This window comes from Cibotium barometz, chromosome 51 (assembly GCF_041138505.1).
Source record: "Cibotium barometz isolate CiBa-2024 chromosome 51, ASM4113850v1, whole genome shotgun sequence".
Taxonomy (NCBI): Eukaryota; Viridiplantae; Streptophyta; class Polypodiopsida; order Cyatheales; family Cibotiaceae; genus Cibotium; species Cibotium barometz.
The window spans coordinates 41,742,629-41,763,619 of NC_141096.1; the positions used below are offsets into that span (position 1 = coordinate 41,742,629).

General features: G+C 45.1%; 1 protein-coding gene across 2 annotated transcripts in view; it reads right to left on the reverse strand.

Moving 5' to 3' along the window:
- The window catches only part of LOC147609643 (uncharacterized), a 53,695-nt gene that overhangs the window by 22,815 nt on the left and 9,889 nt on the right, over window positions 1–20,991 (reverse strand). For both annotated transcript variants that reach the window (XM_086787433.1, XM_086787434.1), the window contains exons 2-4: window positions 19,673–19,738; window positions 19,367–19,496; window positions 19,117–19,228 (exon numbers count right to left, since the gene is read on the reverse strand). In XM_086787433.1, coding sequence (XP_086643559.1) covers window positions 19,117–19,228; window positions 19,367–19,496; window positions 19,673–19,738 — 308 coding nt within the window. The remainder of the gene's footprint in view (window positions 1–19,116; window positions 19,229–19,366; window positions 19,497–19,672; window positions 19,739–20,991) is intronic.

Below are 20,991 nucleotides of genomic sequence, written 5' to 3' on the forward strand. Positions count from 1 at the left end.
TACAAGTTGCTCTTACCACCCCCATGGATTGAGGACCATGCAAAATCACCTTCGGCATATGTCGAAATCTCTTGCTTAGTGGAAAGAATTTGGAAGAGCGGATTGCCCCTCAAGCAACAACTATTTCTATGGAGATGTGTGGTTGGGATATGCATTCAAAAGAATTTGGAAGAGCGGATTGTCCCTCAAGCAATGAATGTTTCTATGGGGATGTGTGGTTGGGGTATTCCCAATGGAAACTCTTTTGGCACGAACGCATATTGCGACTGCATCTTGTAGGCGGTCTCCCATCCTAGAGAGACAGCGCCTCACCTTTTTTTTTGGCTTTTTGATTATTTTTCTCCTCCACTACCAGCTTATACACAGTTCCCTGATCTAGATTCAGGGCATTGTGGACTATCTACCATGCTCGAATCAGCAGCCAGCTGCTCTTCTCTGGAGATTTGTTTCAGCTCTTTGCTTACTTCTGGAGAGCCCTTTGACAATCCTTCCGAGATTTCCATGAACTTGGAGACCTTTCCATTCAACAACTAGAAGTATTTTCCTATTGTTTCTCAACTAAGTAGTAGCTGCACCACTCTAGAACAACTATGAATGTACATTGACATTTCACTAAGAAAAAAAGTTGGTGGTGTATCCCACCCATCGGTGGTGGAGTGCTTTCCTTTGTTAACAATAGTTCTTGTGGGAATGCTTCATTTGACTCTTGAGTTATAGCAAGTTCCCTGGTTTCTTGTTGCTCCATATCTTATTCAACATGATGTTTTATGGATTCTAAAAAAGTGTGAGCGTGTGTGCGTGTTTGCTAATTATTAATTTGTTTTTATTTATGAGATAGAGATATAATGATAGATATAGTGTATAGAACGTTTTATCTAATTAAGAGTACCAAAATAAGTAGTCTAAATGCTATCGTTTTTTTAGATTTTAGTTTTAAGTATACACACACACACACACGTATGATGTATACATGTGTGTGTGTTACACACACACATACATATATATGTATACGTATATGTATGTATATATATATATACATAGCCTAGGTCTAGCATAGGGTTTCCAGCACATCATATGGATCCTGTTACCATTTGGTCCCTTCACGAGTCTTGATCAATGTTTTGGGGCAAGACCATACAAAGAACAAAACCAAGGTGAGAATGGGGATTTTCCACAAAAGAAAGCTGAAGCATTCACTGGCAAAGATTGGCCTGAAAGATGGCTATAGAGCAGGCGCAACATGGAAATTTAATCATTAGAGTGACTCATAAGGTTTATGAGTCAGTGTGTTCACACATTATTAAAGCTAGCCGGACATTTTATTATTTTTGGGCATGTAAAAGTGGACAAAAGGAGGTGCCTAGCTCTAGCTTGGGGAGCAAGTTTGGGAAAAGCATAAAAGTAGATATTTTTGGTTGCCAAGCCACTTTTGGCAAAAAGGGAAAAGCACATCCAAAAGGAAAGCGGCTCGACTCTACTTAAGGCAAGGAGGGCTGTTTTTGATCATCATGTGCATACATCTCTTGGCCGGCTGCAACTGTTTTCTCTCTCCTCTCAGCGCAAGCCGTACAGTGGTTCTCTCTCTGAACAGGTCGACAACAACTGTTTTCTCTCTTTCTGCTTTGTGTTGGTCGTACACGTGGGCTGCAATACAGTTTACGCTGGCCGCCTCTTGGTTGGTGACACTAATGATTGTACATAGCAACAGGCAGGTTTGTTTTCTCTCTCTTGTGTTGGGCTGGTCGACTGCAGCTCTCCTCCCCTTCTATTGATTGCACACAGCATAGCAGCAGCAGCAACTTCTCCCACTTTTACCTATTTCTAGAGCTGGTCACTTACAGGCAGCCGTAGAACAGCCATACAGCAGCCACACGTATGGTTTTAGCCGGTGTTTTTCTCTCTCATAGTCCTAGCTGTACAACGTGCTGTGTTTGGGACTGATTTTGGGACTATTTTGGGACAGCTTTTGGTGTTGTTTTTATCTTGGCACTGGACTCAAATCTAGGCATAAGTCATGCTGATGCTTTGCAGAAAATCTAGTGCAAGTCTCTACCCACACCTTGAGTTCTTGTAAAAGCTTCTATTGAATAAAAAGTTCCTTTGGGGGGCCGGCCGTTCCGGCTCGGTGCGGTGTCTCAATATTTCTGGGGCTTCCCTGCTGTGTTTCATACTCTGTTTGCATATTTGAAGTGCTTGTCTATTGTTCCAATCCCCGGTCAGTTTACAGATCAGAGCATAGGCTTCCTTCCAACAACGAGGAAGAGCAAAGATCAAAAGTGGGGACCACACTGACCAACAATTTTGCTATTGAGCATGGCCAACTTCATAGTTGTCAAGTACAATACCGTACGATACGATACCGTACCGAAAATATGGTACGATATAAATTTTTTTCTTATCGTGCGATAAAATACGGTGTTTTAAAAAACTACTTATAAACTTTTAGGTATTTCCAATTTCGAGATATGGAGTATTTTAAAGAGGAGGAGAGCATCATAGTACAAAGGAAGCTCAAACAGCCATAGACAAGAAAAAACAAGACCAGTACTCCCCAAAAAATTAATAATAATAATAATAACTTTTTTTTTGAAAAAAAAACTTAAAAATCAAAAAAAAATATTTTTTTTGAAAAATCCGTACAAGTTAGTACGGTATCGTACCGTACGGTATGGCGTCGTACGCCGAACGGAAACAACTATGGCCAACTTATTCGCTTATGGAAGACTTGTGTATCGAGAGCATTAGCAGTAGACAGCTTGGTCTAAGGATTTATGGATTCACTTATTTTATCCTCGAAGTATGCAGTTGGTTTTATGTGCCAGTGTTCAGCATTCTTTCCATATGGATATTGTGGATTATATATCAAGCTTATAGGCAAGTTATATGGAGATATATCTCAGGATATCTTATCAATATGGTGACGAGATATTTCTTTTGAATTTATGTCGAACTTGGCAAAGAAAAGCTAAGTATACTTTGAGTTTTGTAAAGTTGATGCTTTTTGGCAATTTATTGAAAGTGATTTTGGACACTTAACCCTTGTATGCCCGTACAAGGAGAATTGTGTGTTGTTTGCCTTGAACTGTTTCGCGTAAACATTATGGTTGAAAAGCCTGGTTTATATGGTTTTTCATTCAGTTATGTCCAAGGACTATGGACTATATTTTTGGCATATATTTGCTCGAGGATTTATACATATATGATGGTTTGGCGCATCTATATGGCTACCATTGGCTCGGTGATTTCTTGGACTTAATCTAAAGCTCTATGGCTCCCTTTACTGGGATGGAGTATGTGTTTCGCTCCCTTTATTTGGGATGCAGTGGATTTATGAAACTCATGGATATCTCATGGATCGAGGATTTTTCAATGGATCTCTATTATCGGCCAAAATGCCTATAAAACTATCAATCGCAGACATGCTTATGGAGAACCAGGATCACTATGCATGTGATTCATTTGAACTCATCTAAAGAGTTGTTGACTTTGGTGACTGAGTATCTGAACTCATGGAAGGTTGGTGACTTTGTCTAGTGAGCAGTGACTCTAATGAGTCAAAAGAGTTAGTGACTCTAATCAGGGAGAAGAGTTGGTGACTCTGATTACTCACTATCTAAACTCATAGAAGGGTTGGTGATCCTAGTGAGTATGTCAACTCATGGAAGGGTTGGTGACCCTAGTGAGTGACTAAGGGTTGGTGACCTTGTGAACTCATACAAGAGTTGGTGACTCTAGTGAGTTAGTATCTGAACTCATATAAAGGTTGGTGACTCTGGTAATGTATCAGAACTCATGGAAGGGTTGGTGACCCTAGTGACTGAAGTCTCGTGGAAAGGGGAAACTCTAGTGAGCATCTATGGTTTCATGGAAGGGTCACTGCCTTGGTGAACCACATGAACATGTAAAGCATGTTAGGCTTAGACATGCATATGGATCATAGGAGTGGTGCTCTTATGCAATTCAATGGCATGGCAAGAAGCTGTGGCTATATTCTACTTATTTTGCTTTTTGCAAGAACTTAAAGCTACTTATGGATTTGTGAATATCTGATCTGGCACACAACTCGCTCTTGTGCCTGTGTTTGATTATTATTAGAGTTGTTGACTCGGGATATGGTCAAAGTTTGTTTCTCAATACGTGCACCTACTACACTTGAAGAGTACTTCAGTGGTATCATGCTTATACAGTTGTGGACAACTGTTTTCAAAGACGGAGGGGATGTTACCATTTGGTCCCTTCACTAGTCTTGATCAGTGTTTTGGGGCAAAGCCCATACACACAACAAAGCCAAAGTAAGAACAAGGATTTTCCACAGAAGAACGCTGAAGCATTCTCACTGGCAAAGATTGGTATGAAAGATAGCCATTGAACATGAGCAACATGGGAATTTAAACATTAGAGTGACTTATAAGGTTTATAAAACAGTGGGTTCACACATTATTAAAGCTGGCTGGACATATTATTTTTGGGCATGTACAAGTGGACAGAAGGAGGCACCTAGCTCTGGCTTGGGGAACAAGTTTGGGAAAAGCATAACAGCATATATTTTTGGCAACCAAGCCACTTTTGGCAAAAAGGGAAAAGCACATCCAAAAGGGGAGCTGGTCAACTCTATTTAAAAGCAAGGAGAGTTGTTTTTGATCCTCATGCGCATACATCTCCTAGCCGGCTGCAACTGTTTTCTCTCTCCTCTCAGCGCAGGCCATACAGTGGTTCTCTCTCTCACTAGGCCAACAACAACTGTTCTCTCTCTTTCCGCTGTGTGCTGGTCATACTGGTGGGCTGCAGTGCAGTTTACGCTAGCCGCCTCTCAGTTGGTGACACTACTGGCTATACATAGCAGCAGGCAGCTGATTTGTTTTCTCTCTCGTGTTGGGCTGGTCGACTGCAGAAGTGGTGCTTTTTCTCTCCTCTCTTTTGTTTGATTGCACACAGCATAGCAGCAGCAGCAACTTCTCCCTCTTTTACCTGTTTCTGGAGCTGGTCGCTTATTACAAGCACCCATAGAACAGCCGTACAGCAGCCACACGTGTGGTTTTAGCCGGTGTTTTTCTCTCAGAGTCCTGGCCGTACAACAGGCTGTGTTTGGGGCTGATTTTGTTAACTCTTTTGGGGCAGCTTTGGACAGCTTTTGGTGCTGTTTTTATCTTTGCACTAGACAGAAATTTGGATATAAGTCATTCTGATGCTTTGTGGAAAATCGGGTGCAAGTCAGCACCCGCACCTTGAGTTCTTGTAAAAGCTTCTACTGAATAAAGAAGTTCCTACGGAGGGCCGGCCGGTCCGGATCAGTGCGGTGTCTCAATATTTTTGGGGCTTCCTACTGTGTTTCATACTCTGTTTGCATATTTGAAGTGCTTGTCTATTGTTCCAGGTCCCGGTCGGTTATAGATCCTCATTGAGAAGAGATAATTGTCAATAGCATGAAAGCAATGGTAAAGTACAATGCAGATATTTGAAGAACAAAGCAAGGAGTTATCAGCCTGATTGCCTCAAACAGGAGACAAGAACCAAGAGTGGAAGCAATTGTGGTGACGCCAAAAGAAGTCGACAAGAGTGCTCCAATTGAAGACCAAGGGCATCTTTCCAAGGTCGACCAAGGAGCACAAATGCCTAGTTGTGCAGAGCCACCATCAGTTCCCGAACCATCCTCCATACATCGAGCAGGTGGCAACACCTAAGGTTCGAGCACTTCTCTCCGAATCGGAACAGCCAAACATGTGGCATGTAATGCCAAGTAACCTCATTGTCTCTAACCGTAAACCGCTACTCCAGATCCGCAGAAAAGCCTCTCGACGTTTCCGCGTACGCTCAGAGCCACCTCACAACTTCTCCCATGGCCACGGAGGGTGTGTACGGTGTCCGCTCTGGATGGAGATGCGAATGGACAAGTTCGCAGCTTTCCTCAAGCAAATCATCCATATGATTTGGGCATGGATCGCAGACCAATATGGTGCAGATAATGCAATCTTTGCAACCTGTTCCATCGCTTAATGCACAAAACAGGCTGATGGATTGGAAATTAGATAGGCGTTACATTCCAATGAATTATCGTGGATAAGATTCTGGGCACTATGGACTCTCTGGCATGATAGAAATCAACGAGCCGATCAGAGCTCTTTGCGTGAATCTCTCTAGGACTCTAATGCCTTGGGTGAGATCACTACTAGGCAATTAGACGTGTTTTTCCATTGTTTCTAGCTTGTCCTTCCTCATGGACAGCTAGCTATGCTTGTACCATACCTTGAGTAATTAATTACACAATGGTTTCACAAAAAAAAGGTCAAAGTGTGTGTGTATAAACTGATTGTCCTACAGTTATAAGAACAGAACTGTAAGACTCCGAGATGATACTGAGTAGAAAATACTGGAAAATACTGAAAAATGTATATCAGGTAGATCCATGTATGCTAATCAGTTGAAGTGTTGCCCTCTCCTTAGATCAAGTATCTCCGCCATGGGGATGTCTAGAATGGAGAGGTCGTAGAAGCGAGGTAGGCGCCTCCAATTCCGAGCAATAATGGCTCTAATCTGGCGATGGTGAGGAGAGAGAGACTCGAGTGTGTATGTATGAGCCTTGAGGGAGGGAGAGAGAGGGTGTGTATGAGAAGGGAGAGAGTGTGTGTGTGTGAAAGAAAGAAAGCTGTATTAAACGTCTGCAAAAGGCCAAAATGACCTATGAGACAAAATAGTCCATCCTTATCATCTGGATACATCATCAAGATTCAAGGGTACAAAGTAAAATGAAATGAACTGAAATGAACCGGTAGAGTATAGAGAGAGTTCCAAAAGTGGGTATAAAAAACATCATCATCCTAGTGTGTTTGAAGTTTGAACTTTGAACTTTGGGTCTTGAGAAAGGCTTAAGGGAGGGAGGGAGAGAATGAGGGAGAGAGAGTGTGTGTGTGAGGGGCTGCCTTGGGCCCTTAAAGCCCCTGTCTAAAGACTGAAACCAGCGAAAAAAAAAAAGTGGACGCCTCGATCAGGCAGTCGTACGCCTCGATCTGTTAGAGGCGCGCCTCGTAACAACTATGACTCTCGTTTCCCGCCTGTTACATCCAACTACCTGGCGCCACTTCAATGTTGCTATTAGTGTTGTTGACACCTTCGAACTCATGTTCCCTAGACCTCTAAGTGTAATAGCAGCATTTGTTCCCTAGACCTCTAAGTCTCTGCGCGTCCATGCTTGTTAAGCCTCTGAGCCATGCTTCTTGAGCCTCTAAGCCTTTTGTGCCAAGCTCACCGGCCTCTAAACCATGCTTACTAGCCTCTAACTCTGTAGCAGGAAACATGTCTTAGATGGAGCATTAGAGTACATTGTTGAGCCCAAATCATTATGGCTATTGAAGGTTGTCTTAAGTCACTCCACCATCACTCCGAAGGGAGGTTAGTTGGGTATTTCGAAGCTTCATGTATGTGTACCATCCCGTGTGTGTCCATCCTCTGTGTACCCGCTTGTGTATGTGTGTGAACAGCCCCTAAAAGGATTGTGTGTGTGAGTAATCTTATTCTGCGTGTGTGAACACTTATGACTATACAGTTTACTATTTAATATAAACAGTGGTTTCACAAAAAAAAAAAAGTGTATGTGAACACTGATGGGGAGAAACCTGAATTAGGGTTAGAGTTCATTCATGGGAGACATACACAGAGAAGCAAGGGAGAGAGAGAGAGAGAGTTGTGGGGATAAGTCAACTCATAAAAAGCATGAGTGTGTGACTCCCCTATCACACATGTATATTGCACTAGTACACATAGTGCACTTAGTACATTAAAAGTACTAAGTGTACTATGTACTATAACTTATGGGCTTGTACACACTATAAGGGTGGGCATAACGCCTTTACCCCAACAACCTCCCACTTAAAGGCAAAGTGCCCTTAAGTAAAGGAAAAGAAAAAATCAGCATGTACATGATAATATACAAGGCCATATCAAGGCTGAAAATGGCCTCATCCAATGCCCATCAAGTGTCTGCAATGAGCAAAACGCTCCGGAGGCAAACTCTTTGTCAACAGATCAGCCGGGTTGTCATCCGTGTGAATCTTAACAAGCTGAATTTGCTTGTTCTCTATCACCTCTCTGATGAAGTGATACTTCACATCCACATGCTTCGTCTTTGCATGAAAGACAGGGTTCTTTGCCAACTGGATGGCACTCTGACTGTCACAATGCAACAATGGAATATCCCCTGTATAGCCCAAATCAACCACTAACCGAGATAGCCATAATGCCTCCTTGCAAGCCTCTGTGGCTGCAATATACTCGGCCTCTGTAGTAGATAAGGCTGTGCACTTCTGCATCCTGGATATCCATGACACAGCACCTCCTGTGAATGTAAATACATAACCGGTAGTAGACTTCCGGTTATCTGGATGACCGGCATAATCCGAATCCGTGTAACCATGCACTAATGCATCCTGTTTGCCAAAGCAAATGCACAAATCCTGTGTGCCCTTCAGGTATCTCATGACACCTTTCACTGCTTCCCAATGCTTCTTGCCAGGGTTGGCCATGTATCTAGAAACCACTCCCACTGCAAATGCAATGTCCGGCCTAGTAGCAACCATGGCATACATGAGACTGCCACAAGCTGAAGCATACGGAATCTTGGCCATATCAGCCCTGTCTCTATCTGACTGTGGGCTGTCCATAGCACTGAGTTTCACATATGGAGGCAAAGGAGTACTAGCTTTCTTCCCCCCGTCCATATTGAACCTTTGCAAGACTTTGCCAATGTATTCCTTCTGAGACAAATACAACACATGCTGATTTCTGTCCCGAAGTATCCGCATACCCAAAATGTGATTTGCATCACCCAAATCCTTCATATCAAAGGTCTCATGCAGCCTCTTCTTCAAAGCATCCATCTCTTTACGAGATTTCCCGACAATCAACATATCATCAACATACAAAATGAGAATCAAGAGACTGCCATCCAAAGCTTTCTTGGTGTACAAGCAGTGATCTATGTCACTTCTCCTGAATTTCTGTGATTTCATGAATGTATCAAATTTATGATACCATTCTCGTGGTGCCTGTTTGAGCCCATAAAGACTCTTTTTCAGCTTGCATACAAGCTTCTCCTTTCCACTCACTGCATAACCCTCTGGCTGCTGCATATATATCTCCTCATGGAGATCACCGTGAAGAAAAGCAGTCTTCACATCCATCTGAATCAAGTCCAGATCATCATGCGCAACCAAAGCCAACACAGCTCTAAGTGTGGTCATTTTGACCACTGGAGAGAAGATCTCCTCAAAGTCCACACCATATTCCTGCTTGAAGCCCTTAGCCACTAACCTGGCTTTGTATCTTGGCTTTGCATCTGGTGCAACTTTGAGCCTGTATACCCACTTGCATGGCAAAACTTTCTTGCCTGCAGGCAAATGCACCAACTCCCAAGTTCCATTTTTATGCAGAGAATCCATCTCTGACTTCATGGCACGCTCCCATAGAGCCTTGTCTGCCCTCTGTAAAGCCTCTGCCAAGAATCTTGCATGCATGGTTATCACCCAAATAAACCACTCCTTCATTGCCAGCAGTATACCTGACAAACAAGTCTCTGCAACCTGTGACATGAAAGGAGGCACCAATTTCCTTGTAATTTTCTGATTTACTCTGATTTGCAGGCGGGTTGATGAATTTGGTGCTGATGCTCCTGCTGTTCTGTGTAGGTTTTGCAGGTTGCAGGTTAAGGCTTCTCCCACACAGTTGTGTGGGATGATGATGCTGCTGCTGATTAGTAGTTGGGGGCTTGGGCTGGCCGACTACTGCTCTGTAACAAAATACCGAGGAAGTGCTTTTTCGTTTCCTCACGAGGAAGTGCTGCTGCTGCCGACGCCAGGGACTGCTGCTACTCTTGGTTGTTGCTGGCGCTGTCTCCTTCGCCTAGCGCACACGTTCACACGCTGCCTTGTGTTCGCTTCAGTTCGCTCGACTTGTCTTCTTCGCTCGCTTGGCTCCAGTGCTAATGCGCTTTGCAGCCGAATAGCCTGAGATCGACGGGCTCCTCCTACCTTGACGACTCTGAAGGTGCCACACAGCAGGCCATAGCTTACGCCAAAGCCTACACGATTCACACGCTGCTTTCGCCTAGCGCTGTGCGCTGGAACTCCACGTTCGCCAGCTTCACGCTGTTCGCCTGGGTTCGCTACGATGCGCCTTCGCTCGTTGCCTCAGCCACGCTACACGCTGCCTTGTGGTTATGCGCCTTGTGTAATGCTACACGTAGGCAGCGTGGCTAAGTCTGCTGGGCAGCGTGGATGCGCCTGCCCACGCTGCTGCTTCTCTCCACCCACCTGCCTGTGACTGGTCACACAGTCGACCAGTAACCAGCGTTGCACAAGGGCGACCAGCGACAAGTTCTGATGCAGCACGCGCCTGTTCTCTGCAGCGACAAAACCCTAGAAAAATAACTAGCTCTGATACCAGTTGATGGGGAGAAACCTGAATTAGGGTTAGAGTTCATTCATGGGAGACATACACAGAGAAGCAAGGGAGAGAGAGAGAGAGAGTTGTGGGGATAAGTCAACTCATAAAAAGCATGAGTGTGTGACTCCCCTATCACACATGTATATTGCACTAGTACACATAGTGCACTTAGTACATTAAAAGTACTAAGTGTACTATGTACTATAACTTATGGGCTTGTACACACTATAAGGGTGGGCATAACGCCTTTACCCCAACAAACACTTGCTTAGGTGTGAACAACCCATTAGATCTGGACAAGTTGCCACATATCATTAGATTTGTGTGTATGACATGTGTCCCATGTACTCTCTCCCTCTCCACCAGGGACTCTGGAGTTTCACCCACTATAGCCATGTCTATCCAAAACCCTAACCTAAGCCCAGTACCTTCACATCAGTGCTCAGCCCTCCCATAACCATAATCTCCATAATCTCTCTCTAGCCACTTTAGCCAAGGGAGGGTCAGCATGCCATATATGGTCATGGAATCTGATCACTCTCACTCTCTATAAAGTGTAGCTGATGAGGTCCTCTGTTGGGGGGGATGGCTCAGTCTGCATTGTGGCCCAATAGAAAAGGTCACGAGGGTGCCTCCATCTGCACTATGGACCACTATCCAGATATCATGTCTGGTAAAAATCTCTACCCGTGCGAGCCACTCCAGAGGGATGAAAGAGTCTATGTCAAAGGTGAGCCTGTCTTTGCCTCAGATCCTAGTGAGGCTCTGCTCCAGGGCCTCTCCTGGGAGCCACCTGAAGGTGAGCCACTCTCCAAGAGATTGGGCCAGTCCTTTGCTCAATACCCCCCAAGAGACGTGAGGACGGGAGCCTAGCATGTGGCCACTATAGAGGGTAATCAAGGGGTTCTAGATCAGTGGCTGACAGAGTCTCTCCTCGTCCACTGCTAGCGAAGACTAGTGAAGTGCAGAACGAATCTGGTCCAAGGCTCAAAAAAGGCTAGTCGCAAAGTAGCCCTCCAAGATTGGGCTCACGCCACGGGTTCTCATCCCTGTAAAGATCCATCTCGAGACTCGAGGCCAAGGATCGTCATCAAGATCTGGAGTGCGGGTGAAGATATAGGCCATGAGAAAGTCCTTCCAAGGCTCACCACCTGGGAGGAGGCTTCTGATGATTAGCTTACCCAAAAGGGCTATACTTTACATAGAAGGATCACGCCACCTCTGTGGCGACGAGGCTGAATGATGACTCTCCATGCAACCTTGGCCCATGCCTGCTTGCCATCGCCTACCCAAAGAAAGTCACGGATCAACTTGTTGTACATTGCCAATACAAGGTGTGACTCCTACCTTGCAAAATCTTCCCACATTTGAAGGTATGACCACCTGACAAATGATGCTCTTGCAGAAAGAGGATGTTGATAGAGCTCCTACTAAGGTTCTCTGCAACTCCTCAAGGACTCCCCACCTAGATCAACATTGCAGGCCGCCCAATCCCTGAATGTTCTAACTATCCGCATCACGGGGTGAGATCTCTCTGTGCTGCCCTCCACCCTGTGAGAGTTGGGCGGGGGGTTTGGATCGCAAGTAGTCACAATTTGTCCTAGTGTGCAGCCGACCAAGGTGTTCCCCGATCCTATGCTCCGTGTGGGCCCATTCCGCTCTGGCTCACCTGCATGCATAAACTGGGCTCCAACTATCACAGTACAGGTAGAGAGGGACTACAAACATTACATAAGGTAAACGACGAGGATCACCTCCAAGCTCGAGCTCACGAGCTTGCCATCCTAGTTGCTGTGGCCTAATCCGTCGAGCTCCATTTGTGCCAAGGACCAAAAGTAGGAGACGATGTCTATGAGGCACAGGTTTCCCATGTGGTGAGAGAGCTCTATCTCCTATCCAAGAATAGAGGAGGAGATAGACTCTAGACACCACTCACACTCTGCTGCTACACTTAGGGGGGAATGAGAAGATCATTGCGCCACTCTCCAAAGGAGGCCACTCTAGATCAGTGAAAAATGACAAGAGACTCAGAGAGGAGCCGAAGTCTCTGCGAAAGCGCTCACATCCACTGGAAGACGCTTGAAGAAATTGTAGTCCATTGATTGTCCCATGACTCAAGGAGGGCCACCCAGAGACTCCGGGGGGAGGGCTCTCACCGGGGAAGTAACTCCGTGATCGCTACAGCCTCCAAAGAGAGAGGAATCAATCTGTGGACCGAGTCCACTTGGCGGTTCCTCCTAGGGTCACGGGCTGCTAGCGGTCAACAAGAGTGCTCAGGAGAGGCCGCTAGGGGCTACGGGGGAGCGAAGGAGGCTCTAGAGGGGAGAACGGGGGAGAGGCTAAGAGCGAGGGTGGAGGGACGGATCAAAGGAGAGAAACAACGAAGTGGGAGGGGTGGGTGGACCGAGGAAGAAAGTGGGGGAGGGGAGATCCTGTGGAGAGGGGAGGGATGGTACTCCTGAGAGGACACCTGCTGCTGTTGGGGGAACAACTACGTGGAACCGGTTTCCAAGCAGTACCTGACACTAGGACCTTCTGGGGGGTGGGGCCTCCGCTCTCCACACGGATGCTTCTATGCTTGAAATGGTTCTCTAACATGACTGTTTTCACCTAGGATCCTTCGGGCTAACTTGCATAGCAGCAGCGCAGCTCTAGCTAGACGTCTACGCTGCCTCCACCCATTCTTCTACCACCTACCCCAACCCTCGTCATTGGGCTGTCTCACCAAAGGGGGGAGGTGGTGTTGAGACGCTCTGTCCGCTCTCCCCACTCTGCGAGAGGGAAGGGGGTTAGACCGACGTGTGGAGCTCCCCTAGCCTGGCAAAGAGGTTAAGCTCTGGCGAGGTGACCCATCTGATGGCCTGAGATGAAGCACTAGCCAAGAAGGCCTGAGTACTCCACCCGCTAAAGAATGGGGTCCCCCTTGGAGGCATCGAAGCGAGATGGGCTGCGGTACTCTCCTGGAGAGGAAATGTTGATGTGGAGTGAAGGAATACTCCTGCTTGAGACCTGTAAAACAGAATGTGACCGGGAATCCATGTACTCCAGCAAGAGGCTCGAAAGCACGATAAAAACCATGCTGCCAATGTGCGAAGAATGCCTAGGCCGTGCGTAACGCAACAAGGCTAAAATGAAGCACGCAGTCCAAAGCTACTGGTGAGGTGTCCAACTCCACCCAGTAGTAGCATGCGCGAGGGTATGGATATCTATGATCTGCCCGGCTCGCCAAGGAGGCTGGCCTAGAGCAAGTCATGAAGCTAGCTGCATGCTGGGCAGCTACCCACAATCTTGCAAACAAATGTAGAGGCTTCAAGGGAGGCTACTGTTGAAGCTAGAAGCTGGAGGTCCCCTTCAGAAAAGAGGTAGGGGGTGGCGGCCTCGAACACTGATCACAGAGCGGCTGCCATGGAGTTCTAAAGGGGTGAAGACCAAAGGAAGCTGACACCTGCGGAAATAAAGCAGTCCAAATGTTTAAAACAAGCTGCGAAAAACGGGGCGGAAGTGGGGTGGAGGGAAGGCAACAAAAGGGGGGCTCACAGGGGGGGTGGAGGGAGGCGACACTGAAGGATAGGGGGTGGGTCCAGGGGAGGGCAGAGGGGCACAAGGAGGGAGAGGGAGGCGACACTGAAGCAGCAGAAGAGGCTGCAAAGAGGGCAAAGGAGGAGGCAGGACAAAGAAATGGCTGGGTGCACACGGCGGCAAGCAAAGAAAAGGAGGGCAGCGAAAAGAGAGAGGAGGGTGGAGGGCCCAGAGGGCCACAGCAGGCGGAGGAAAGCAGGACAGCGACGCAAAAGAGGCGGAGGGCAGAGGGGCACAAGGAGGAGACCTTTCGCAGTCTTTTCTGCTGTCTTCCTGCACCTTTTCTGTCGTACTGTTCTATTCCACTTTCCTTCGTAACCTCACAGCCTCCTTCTGTCAATATCAGCCTTTTCCTTTTCACAGCCCTTCTGACCGTTCCCTTTCCGTGGTTCTATCAATGGCTTCAGCTTTAGATGTTTGTACATATGCCCGAAAAGGAAGATCTGCAGATGCTAAGCGCCGCCTATCAGAGCCGGCTTTACAAGATGATGCATTTACGTTGGAAGCTCGGTATGTGTTTGATACCCTTAAGGATGACTTTCAGCAGTCACGACAAGAATGGGGCAAACCGATTCCAGAGGTCACCTACAAATTGAAGTTGCCGTCCCTGGTGAACCCCCTCAGAAAGTTGTCTCAAACTACGGTTATAATATTCTTTCCAAGAAAAATCCCCGCGGCCAGCGATGTCGCGCAGTGGATTAAGTCCATCCTTGGAGGATGCTTTGTAGAGGGAGTGTATTTCGCTTCCAGAGGCTTTTATGAGGTGCATTTATCAGATGCTTCATGCAAGCAGAGGCTTCCTGAGTTCTCTCCCCTGTTTTATGGGAGGCAAATGGTACATGCTATGCCCTGGTCCCCAAACAAGGACTATCAAAGTCTTATACGGCATCACTGCCCTGTATGGGTTGAGGTTGCTAACTTCCCGGACTATATGCGTGAAGAATTGCCTGGCTTGGCTGCTTCCTTGGGACAGGTCATTTGTCCTCCACGCCCCATGGGAAACCGTAACAGGTTCTGCATTCTCTGGGACACTGACATACCTACCCCTCCTTCTATTGCGGTGGAAGTTGAGGGAGTGCAATTGGGCAAAAAGTATTTTAAATTAAAGTGGGGTGTGTTTGCAGGTGCTTGTTTTGTAATAATTCCCCTCTGCCTAGAGATAATACGACTTCACGATCTCATATGCTATCATTGGAAAGGCAGAAATGGGATGACATGCTTCTTTCTGTGCAGGCTGAAGATTTATGGGTACTTCTCCAAGGGTCAGTCCCTAGATATACTTTTCATCATAATGCACTTACTACGTATTGGGCAAGACTTGACAGATGGTATTTGTTTTATCCACAACAATTTGCAGATTTTAGCCCTCATCTCCTTATAGATTTCTCATTGGGCTTGTCAGATCATGCTCCATTGTGGATGAATTTGCAACTTGGCATGCCTCAGGATGATTTGCCATTTCTCTCCAGTAGATTATTGCATGTTAATCGGGCTTATTTCCAACATCACAACTATCAGCAAATGATCAGATTTGCCATTCATCCTTTGACAGTTCATGCCCAGGAGGACATGAATTACGCTTGGGACAGCTTCGTCTCTCGTATGCAAAATGTCATTAGGGAGCATGGCAAATGGCATATGACAGAATGGAGGAATGAGGTTAAATGGACAAAAAGGACAGCACAACAGTTGACTGAATTTTCTCAGTCAAGGCCACTCTCTGATTCAGAAAAGGATTCCCTTTCACATGCACAATTTAAACTTATTGTTAATGATCAGAGGAAATTGCACAAATGGCAGATTAGGGCAAGAATGAAGCCCCTCGTGGATAAGGGCTGCTCTTCAAAATCCTTTTTCCAGGGCTTGCATGCTACTCGAAATAAAAATTCATGTCTAAGGGTTAGGAAACTGGATGGCTCTTGGACTCACTCTTTCTCTGATCTCCAAGACGAATGCCACAATTATTTCCAGAAATTGTTTTTTGCTCCTGTTTCCCCATCAAATCAAGTGACTGATGCCACGACTGAATTTCTTCAATATGTTTCTGGAATAGTTGAAATGGATGATGCTCTTACCTTGGAGAGGCCTTTTACTGACACGGAACTTGATAATGCATTGTTCCACCTCAGCAAATACAAATCTCCTGGCTGGGATGGCCTTACGGTGGAATTTTATATTTCTTTTTGGGATGATTTGAAAGAGGTCCTTTTGCGAATGATCAATGTGGCCTGGCAAGAAAATCAGTTGCCGCACTCTTGGAAGCATGGCATAGTCAAGCTTGTTCCCAAAAAACATCTGTGTGATCATATATCAGATTGGAGGCCTATTACTTTGATGCCTGTACTTTACAAACTTATTGCCAAAATGATTGTACATAGGCTTCATAGGATACTGCATGCAGGACTTCATCCTCATCAGTATGGGTTTGTGCCGCGAAGACAAATCCATGACAATATATCCAATGCCTTGACTGCAATTGAATATGCTAAGTATTCGCATCAAGATGTGCTTATATTGCAGGTGGATATTACTAAGGCTTTTGACAATGTTCAATGGGATTTCATCTCTCAGATCATGACAAAGTTGGGCTTTGGTCCCAAGATGGCAAATGCTGTTTACTGGCTTTATTCTGGCTCTACTGCTCAGTGCATTCTTGGGGGCTATCTGTCCCGGTCATGGATATTGGGCCGATCAGTTAGACAGGGCTGCCCTCTTAGTGCTCTCTTCTATGCCATTGCGACCCATCCTCTTTTGATGTATCTTGATCATCTTACAAACACAGGACACATGACTGGTCTTAAAATCCCAGGGGCTACATCTTTTTTGGCACAAGCATATGCTGATGATTCCTTCTTCATGCCACAGAATTCTCCTCAGGAACTTCGCATGCTTATGGCCACTCTTTCTTTATATGGGTTGGCAGCGGGATTGCGTGTCAATTTTGACAAATCTAAATTACTCCCCCTGAAACAATGTGACTGGCATTCTATTCTTTGGCCGGGTCACGTGGTGCATTCCAGAGATATTGTCAGGCATTTGGGATATCCCATAGGATGGCATATCACCAGAAAGCAGCAGTTAAAATGGATTTTCCAAAGACTTCAACATAAACTGGAATACTGGAAGATTTCTACTTGGCCTCTTCATGTCAGGCTCAGAATAGTACAATCCATTGTCATGTCCTATGTCCAGTTCTATTTGCCCTTGCTGCATTGGTCCTCCAGGGATATTTCAGCTTTTATGTCTCAAGCTATGGAGATGTTATGGAAGACAAAAACTGTTGTGAAAGCATTGAAACTGATGAAGATGGAAATGGTGTGCTCCCCAAGGATGCATGGTGGACTTAATGTCCTCAATATAAGATATCATGTACTTGCAAGGAAGGCTACAATGTCGCATACTTTCTTCCGTCAACAGCAGCCATGGACTTGTATGTTAGCATCCATGTGTGTCAACATGAGAACTTGTGCTTATGGTCATTGGATTACGGATCATTGGGAGGTTGTTATTGGGAGGTTGTTATTGGGAGATTTGTAGGGAGGATACCTGGTTGTCCTTTCTCTACTGCCCTCATACTTGACTGGAAACAAGTTCTCTCTAAGGTCAAATGGGCTCCTGATAATTGCTTGGGGACAAACTCGATGAGGAAAGAAAGTATTCATTGGAGTGCCATCTTTGACACTCCACTTGCTTTACAGGAACCTGTTCGGGCATACAATCTTATGAAATTGGGAATTAGGTACATACATGATGTGGTAGATGATCGGGAATATGTCTTATCCTTTCCCCGGGCCACTGCTTCCTATGCATTGGGAATGCATCATAGGTCGATATGGAAGAAAATCGCTGATTTATTGCATCCCTTTTTACCTATTCCACCTGTGGTGGCTGACACAGACAGGCTTATGGATTGGCAATTGCAGCCATCTACTACATGCATTCATCCTATTCCCCTTCCTGCCTTAACCTCCATAAAAGCCTACAGGCTTCTTCAGCCTCCCCCATGGATTCACCAACATGCTAATTCTCTGTGGCATATAAGGAAGCCCCTCTCATGGTGGCGGAAAATGCCATTGAAACAAAGACTTTTTCTTTGGAGATGTTTGACAGACACATTGTCAATGGGGGTCACACTTGCTAAACGTCACATTGCACCTTCCACATGTCTAAGATGTCAAGCTCCCTCAGCTGGGAGTTTTTGACGGGATCCTTGGAATGGATTGGCTCCACAAAGATCAACCTGACATTGGCACTGCCCTTGTTCCAAGATCCTCCTCAGGAGAATTTCAGATTTTCTTCGGCTCCGTTTCCCGAGTCACAGATTTGGGAAACATTTCTGGCTTTTTGGCAGATTTATGCGGTCCTTGTCCCAATACTCACTATTTCTCTCTTGGGTGAGATATTGGACTCTTTGGACAATTTGGAGTGAGCATAATTTGGCATACTTGGGTCGGCAGAATCATCAGTCATATGAATCCTTCCGAGCCTCATTGCGGCAATCCTTATATGATGCCTGCCATGAGGATGATATGGATGCTTCTTGCTTAGAGCTTCTCTTTATGTTTCTGACATTTGGGATACTCTCCATTTCGGAGACTTCCCATCTTGTAAATTTATGAGCATATAAATATACTGCACTGGATATTACCAAAAAAAAAAAGTGTGTGTACACATACATACATACATACACACACACACACATATACACCCATACATGCACACATACATTAATTTATTCATTTGTTTGTTTGTTTATTTATGTATGTATTCATTTATTTATTTATACACACACACACACACACACACACACACACATATATATGTGTGTGTGTGTGTGTGACATGCTTGTTAATTATTAAATTGCTTTTATTTATGAGATTACATTATCAAATATAATGTTATCATTTAATGCATATAATGTTATATCTAATTAAGAGTACCAAAAAAAGTAGTCTAAATGTCTTAAAAAAATTTAAGCTTTCAATTTGAAGAGTGCCCGCACACACGCGCATGCGCACACAAACAAAATTAATCTATATTATCAGATGTATCTGATACGATGATATGATTTATTAATATATTATTCTGATCTTTAACACGAACCTCTGGCTTCCACTTCCAAGCAGCCTTCAATTTCCCAGTCTCACCCTTGCTTGGGCTAATCAAAGAACACAACGTAGCTTCCTCTTTCCCTATCATATTGAGGATGGGAATCCTGCAATCAAAAAAAACTTAAGAAATTATCTATGCTCTCAAGTGAACTCGAAGCCTAAAACCTTGCTTCAGCATCTCACCCTTCACTCATATCACCTTTACATTCCAAATATACATGTAGGTCCTAAATAAAGTATACCTGGCTAGGCCCAAGAGCTCATCAACTTCAGTCCCTACACTATAAACCTGCACAAGAATGTCTTTGGATATGTCTTGCTCTTGGAGATTGAATGCAAAAGTCTCGTTCCATGCTGGCAGTCTTCCTTGATCTGCGAGATCAAAAGTTAAAACACTGCTTCAACAGGCACATGCACACTTATGTATTGTGTATGCGATGCACATGCATGTGTGTGAATGTTCTGTGTGCTGGGCTTAATGCCGAGGTGCTTTGTAATGCAGTCACAAAAAATAAAGAAATCTTGTTCTGCACTGAAGGAGGCTTAACCTCGGGCAGTTTTGGTGCAACGCTGCTCCTTGATGCATTTCAATACAGCATAGATATTTGTAGGTTCTGAAAACCACCCCCCCCCCCCCAAACAAAAAAAAAATCTTAGAACAAAGATAAAGGTGAACAATTAAGTGAAAACATCCCTTTCTCAAGTCCTTTCTTGTGCAAGCACACTGCTTTAAAAAAGGAAGGCATTAGTGGATAAATCATGTGATGCTAGAGCTAGTATCAGGACATATTTTTTGGTTATACCACACAGCACGTCAACCAGCCATGAAAGTTGTTAACAAAAGTATATGATTGTCTGTGCACTACAAGATATTGACAGCTCAAGTTTGATGGTGTGTGGATTTTGAGGCCATTTCAACAAGGCAGCATCCTTATTGGGTCCTTGAAAGTGCTTTTCCCCAAGGAACAGCAGGCAAGTAGGGTTTATATTGACATATTCTATGTTCTTGAAAAACCCTAGGGTTTCCTTAGTCAGCCACACCTGAAAGAGCACAGTGCCAAGTATCGTTCTCATGTTTGAGAGCCATTTCCTTTTAATCAACATTCACTTTGGTGACACAGGCTAACCATTTAGACAACGGTGATATGCTTTAGATGAGAAGCTAGACGGGGTCAAACTATCTCAATTGAAGGTTAAGACTTTTTGTCCCAGGAAAAAAACCTTCATTAGTCAAAAGAAAACATCCGTATAATCCAAACTACAACCCTCCATAGAAAACAAAATACAATGGACCCTAATGTGAGGTCTAAAATTGTCACATGCATCCTGCACTTGGATGCCACATGGACATATTTGTACAACATGTGTAGGACCTAGAGTGGAAACTCGTCCCATGTGAGCCCCAGTCCAGGACGAGTCAGCCAAGGTTCCACTCTAAGCATCTAGAAGTCATCTCCTGTCCAGTTTTATACACCAGGGCCTTTGTTGTGGGTGTACCCGCCCTTATGAGGTGTTTTATCATTTTTCCCCACTCTCCGCATTTTTTCCCTTATTTTTCCTATTTTTTATGTGGCTTGGGAGGCAGCCCATGTGCTAGCCGAACTGGTCCACGACTCCATCTATGAGGTGGCCGATTGCTGATGATCTGGCCAATTGGAGATGTGTGCTGGTCGTGGAGTTTCAGGGCCAATCGGCTACCCTACAGCAGGCCGACTGCTGATGTGGGGGCATATAAATAGGCCCCCAGCCCCCTTGCCACTTGTGTATCATACCCGGGATTTTCTTGTGTATATAGAGCAGAGTTACACACCTACATCTCTCTCTCTCGTGCTGTATTTTTTCTGCATGCGTTTTGCTCTAGTGTTCC